The following is a 6000-nucleotide window of genomic DNA, read 5'->3' on the forward strand; positions in this document are numbered from 1 at the left end:
TAAGCTTAAATGAAATCTATGCACGAAGTGGTAAGCTTTTAATAAAATTGGATGCCGTGTAGTGGATAAGGTCTCGTGAATGTCGCCGATAGAAAGAGAGTCACGGGTACATTCCTATTCTTTCAAATGATTAATAGGCTCTCCGATACTATTTATAACATTATGCTTATTATTTTTAATATAAGGCCCTTCATGAAATTCAATAAAACATTTGTAACAAATCTATAAATATGCTCTTGTCCCTTTATAATGGCTTTTTCGTCCTTTCTCATTAATTAATGAGCTATATCAATCAAAAGGTAATTTAAATTTTTCAACATTTAACTAACTTTAGCTAATTAATTTTTCTTAATGTCAGGAAAGTCGTTAATATGACCTTACATAAAAGACGAGAGGGAGTTATAAATTATCTTAGAAAGAAAAATTTTGTTTTTTGAATTATCAATGATAAGGAGGGCACTTTAATTCCCATTCCATCCATCTTGAGGGAAATGCTTCTAATTGCAAGTTGCCATAATTAACTTAATTTGGGACCATTTTCAGGTGACAAAGAATGAATTCTGTAATGGAGACCACGATTAGCTTTCTACATATGGCTAAAGAGATCGATTAGAGGCATAGTTATGAGAGATTAAGACTGAGATATTATCATGTCTTCAGAGAAATGATGAACTCTTGATTTCCATATAGCATGGAGTACTCCTCTTAATTAGTTTAAACCATTCAAATTGATTTTAAATGATCCAGATTCAATTTAAATTTTTTGTATTTTAAACAATTTTATATTTTAATGGATAGAGAATTGAAAATAAAAATAATTTTAAAACTGACACTTTTAAAAAATGAATTTATTATTAAAAAGTTATAAATTAAAAATTTTAATTTAAAATTCTAGATGGTCCAAATTTCATCATAATCATAAATATCGTGTTCTCGTCGCTCTGATATCCTGTATACCCATTATAAAAATACCGAGATGAGAGATATGTCAGAGGCCGCATTAATTAAAATAACTTAAGGTTCAAAATAAGCTTCTTTTTTTTCCTTCAAAAATGGAAAGATTCGTGTATTGAAGAAGAGAACCTTACCAGTCGTAGCATGGTTTCAACGATCAAAGGATTGGACATTCTCACCAAAAAGAAAGAGGTTTGTTTCTTGAGACTGTCACGGCGGCGCTTGGGGAGATATATTTGAAGCCACATTAAATTGATTGGCCAGGAGTGGCACAGCACCTGGTGGTGGGCATCAAGGGCTAGTTTCCCTGCCCTTGGATTGTGGGTGAGTTCAACCCCCTTTCTAAAATTTTATTGCCATTAAAACAAAAAAAGAAGATAACGTTTAATTTTTATTCAGCCATATATTGTTTCCAGCAAGGCTGCGACATTATTCTGTGCTAATACACAAAACGGATCACAGATTGTTAATCTATGAGCTTAATTACACCACAAAATGTAAGCCTCTCTTTAACTTCATCTAATTAAAACGCGTCATAGATCATCAAAGCATGAACAAATTAACCTATGTTATGAAACGAACCTGGAAGCATCTAGAGCATAACTGGATTCTTCAAAGGCCACATTATGCAAACGCCTCTTGATCGATCTCTTCAATATTCAAACTCTTGATTGAATCTTCCGGTTCGTCATCTTATGCAAACGCCTCTTTCTCTCTTCGTACAGAATCTTTGCCACCCTACATGTGTAATTCCCACATCATAAACCTATGATATATTCAATTATCCAACATGGATATTTACTTGTACTTGTGGGGTGTGTGTGTGTGTGTAGATACCTTTTGAGATTCACTTCATTTGTAACCTTGTTGGGAACTTCCTCAAGCCTGAAAGTGTTGACGTTCCATCTCTTAGTCACATTCCTTAACAGATTCTCTGCGAAGTTTTCAAGATTCAGCAAATTCTCTAGTTTAGAGTTGTCCATTTGAGCCATCTCTTGTGTTAATGAATGATCCTGCAAAATGATGGAATCATTAATATAAATATATACTTGTAATAACTAATTAATCATCACCACCGTTACAAACTAATTTTTAAGATTAATTGATAATCTCATTTAATTAATAATACCTGAATTCGAAGGTAATTGTCCTCCTCGTTGAGGCCTTGGAAAAGAGAAGCGAGGTGATACTCAGACATGTCCATGTTTCCATCAAACATAAAATCTATTAAGGGACTGGCAGAAGTCTTCAGATTGAAAATATATTTCATAGCTCCCCATGATTCTGCAAATTCGGCACTGTACTCATTCTTCACGGCAGCTTCTCCACAGCCCAATGAAAGCAACAGGAATTTTGTGTAATCATTTGGGTTCTTCATCATGGGGAACATCTCTGGATTTTTCCTCTTCTTTATCGTCACTTCACTTAAAGCAACCACACCCTACGAGCATATATATAATAAGCGTCCAAGAAGATCAATTATATATGTAAATATACACTCCGATAAAGCTTTTGGGTACATGTGAATCTATTTATAACACTTCTCTTGCCATAATTATAAGTTATTACCAACTCGTTTCACTAAGACCATTGAAAATTTGAAATCTCATTAATTTTATTTTAAAATTAAATAATTTTTTTATTTTATCCTGATTTAATTTACATTATATCTCATAAGAATAAAGTCTACACAATAACAAATAACCGGTAAAATCATACATTTATATGAAAATTTTAATGATGTAACTTACATATAAGACTATAAAAAATCTTCTCTTTCTACCTTAGAAAAAAACAATGGAGTATACACATAATAAATGTTTGAAATTTTAACCGATTCTTTTTTTTTTTTCATTTTTGCTCCCAATAATTACTTGTTATATATGTTCACATTAATTACATACATCTTTTCACTAGTATTTTACTTTGCTCATTCTCTTTGTCACTCACTCCACCCCCCCCCAAAATAAGTAAGGAAATTTTTGGAAAATAAAATATACTTTTTACATATTAATTGTCTTTAGTTAATTTTAACAAATCTTTTGACCTACGTAATTTGGCCATTTGTGTGTGTGCATGTGCATATATATACACATATTCTTACCCCTATGTTATGAACACAGGTTGCAAAAGAAGAGCCAAAGCTAAAATATTAGCCTATTAGGATGAAAAACTCCTTAAACTCATAAATCATACTAAACTTGCAAAAGATCCCAATATGAGACTCAAAGCACTCTGTTAACTATTACAAGTCATCTTATAGAAGGTTTTTCTATCTCGTTTCATGATTCATACTGCAGAATATTGTGAATAATAAATACTCATAGTATTTGTCACAAAAATAACTTTAACAGATAAAAAATAAATTATTCGAGCCTCTACTTTGCTCTATTATTAATTTGTTTTGTTCCCCCCATGCATGGGAAATAATTGCTTTTGTTGACCAAGAGAATGCATCGATCTCTGGTTAGAGTCGAAATCATTGACCCTAACAATTTTATACGCTTAAATATTGGCATTATGCCGACAAAGATGAAAATGAGGCAAACATCAAGGTTTAAACAATGTAAATCTTTTATTTACCAAAAAATTGTTAGCATTATTATAAATATTCTTTTGGGGGGGCATTACCGGATTAATTGCGATGACTCCACCATCGATCATATGAAACTGTTGGCCAGCATTCTCAAAGAGGTATGGAGGGAGATACGTTGGTGCAGCTGAAGTGGCTACAGCAATATCTGAGAGCAAAGCATTCAATTGCGGCACTTCGTCCAACTGCATATAAACCAAGTTGATTGTGTAAGATTAAAAGTTGGGCAAAATTAGAATTAAAGATCTTGTTAAGCCATTGATTCAACTTACAAACCTCCAATTATAGAATTTTCATTAAATTAAAGAACCATGATCTTTGCCTGGAATTAAGATGTGTGAGTTGACAAAATTGCCCTTATCTTCATAAGAATTCATAACTAAGCTATATGTTTTTGCCACTCGTTGCTTGTAACCTACTGGCATAAGGGCCCCCCGCCCCTCCTATGTATGAATAGGAGGTTGCATGATCATTATGAAGTTCTTCCTAACACAATGTAACCTTAGGTCCTTTTTGTTATTTTGGAAGGAGGATGAGAGATAAGAATGGGAAAGCAACGAATCGGAACTATTTGGGCTGAAAACACTTGGAGCTGTACCAAAAGGAGTTCCCACTTCCCAGGACTCAGACAATGGGATACAATTTCATTCCTCAATGATTAATGTATCTAATTAAAATTTTACAGAGTTAATCATAGTCCCATAAAGCTGGATTTTACTATTACACGTATCATAAAATCCAAAAGGCTCAAACTTTAAAAGTTGATACGCAATCTTCCTAGAAAAATAACACCGAAAATTTGACACACGATGAAATACAAAAGGCAAGACAACAACATCAAGGAAACGACGAACAAACATGGTACCTTATAATTTGAGAATAGCGTAGGTGAAAGTTGCTTCATGTCGAAAGCTGTAATCACAACATTCGTCAAAGTATCATTCAGTCTTGTTTGATTCAACATCTTTTGCGTAACATAACGCAAGTAAGCGTTACTGTACTTGGGCTTCAACAGATTTGGGCTACATAAATAAAACCTCAAATGTTAGTCTATTAGTCTTAAAAATATGTGGCTTTATGAATCATGAATTTGCGTATGTGTGTGTGTGTGTGTGTATAATCGTACGGTGTAAGTGGGGGGAAAATGTTGGCAGCTTCATCTTTGTAGAACTGAACAATTTGAGAAGCATCGAACAAAGGTCGCTGGTTTGAGTCTGGAGCTGTCAGCATTTCAGCAATTAGTCCTCCGGTGCTGGTTCCAGCGATTACATCAAAAAAGTCTGCGATCCTTAATTCCTCGTTCTTGCCTATTTCCTGAAACCAACTCATTAAATTAATGAGCTAACTCGTCAGGTTGAACTCATTTTGATGGGTTTAATTACTCATCCGTGTGCCATATATAAAATACAATAATTGAACTATGTAGATAAACAAATTGCTTAAAATTAGTTAAAGAAAATTAATGTATAAGAAATGTATTAATAAATGAGAAAACACGATGAGAGAGATTATGTAAGAAAGAGACAGAAAAAAGAAAAACCGAGTGAGAAAAAAAAGAGAAAGTCTATCAAATTAAAACAGAAAGAATAAAATAATTAATTAATTTAGTAACATATAACCAATGTGGATATACAGTGAATCACATACATACATATATATATATATATATATATATTTAGCACTGCCGATAACTTTGTAGCCAAATTGATATGAAAGCTTCTCTAAAGGTAGAAGGTCTTAGTTCAATCCTGCCTATAATCTAAAGAAGCCGAGGATGACAAGAGAAAACCTTGAGAAGACGTTAGTTTCTGTCTTTTAAATTAAAAAAGAGGACCAACTCTATTCCAAAAGTTGCAACTTTTACATAGGACCGAAGCCAGTAATTTCTGTATATGAAAAAAATGAACTCAAAAAAAAAAAGCTGAAATGAGGGTGGGAACCTGAAGATGAGCTTCAAGGCGTCGGAGAATGACGGCAGGGATGAGGCCTCTGAGACCACCTCCATCAATACTGAGAATGGTAACAATTTTCCCATGCGACGGTGGTGGAAGCTTCGGAATCTTATTACCGGCGACTGATACTAAGTTTGGAGGAAGATAAAGAAGGAGACAAAGAACACCCAATAACAAGCGAGCCGCCATTACTGCCCCACTAGTAAGCTTTAAGGATGTGGAGGCTATTTGTAGATCATTCCAGGAAAAAATATGAGAAGAATGAGGATAATGACAACTCAGCTGGCCTCCTATATAACATGCATGTCAATTTTTTTTTTTAAGGATTTTGTTCCTTCAATGATTTTTTTTTTATTAAAAACAAACACACCCCGATGTGTATACAAAAGTTGGAATATCACGTGGAAATCCAAAAAGCTATATTGAAATTCCTTTAAAAATTCCATTGGAATTGACAATTGTTTTGAAAAATACGTTGAAAGTTGATCAGTTGGAAAAACA

At 33.5% G+C, this 6000-nt stretch overlaps 1 protein-coding gene across 1 annotated transcript; it reads right to left on the reverse strand.

Moving 5' to 3' along the window:
- Positions 1-1613: 1613 nt before the first annotated feature.
- Positions 1614-5688, reverse strand: LOC114763294 (patatin-like protein 4). Its single transcript, XM_028952918.1, has 7 exons — positions 5488-5688; positions 4674-4861; positions 4413-4569; positions 3586-3732; positions 2084-2395; positions 1792-1967; positions 1614-1692 (listed from the first exon to the last, which is right to left on the reverse strand). The coding sequence occupies exons 1-7, from the start codon at positions 5686-5688 to the stop codon at positions 1614-1616; spliced, it is 1260 nt and encodes a 419-aa protein (XP_028808751.1).
- Between the last annotated feature and the right edge of the window lie 312 nt (positions 5689-6000).

The sequence above is a fragment of the Neltuma alba genome, unplaced genomic scaffold (assembly GCF_004799145.2).
Source record: "Neltuma alba isolate B1F8T4 unplaced genomic scaffold, ASM479914v2 tig00011274_pilon, whole genome shotgun sequence".
NCBI lineage: Eukaryota > Viridiplantae > Streptophyta > Magnoliopsida > Fabales > Fabaceae > Neltuma > Neltuma alba.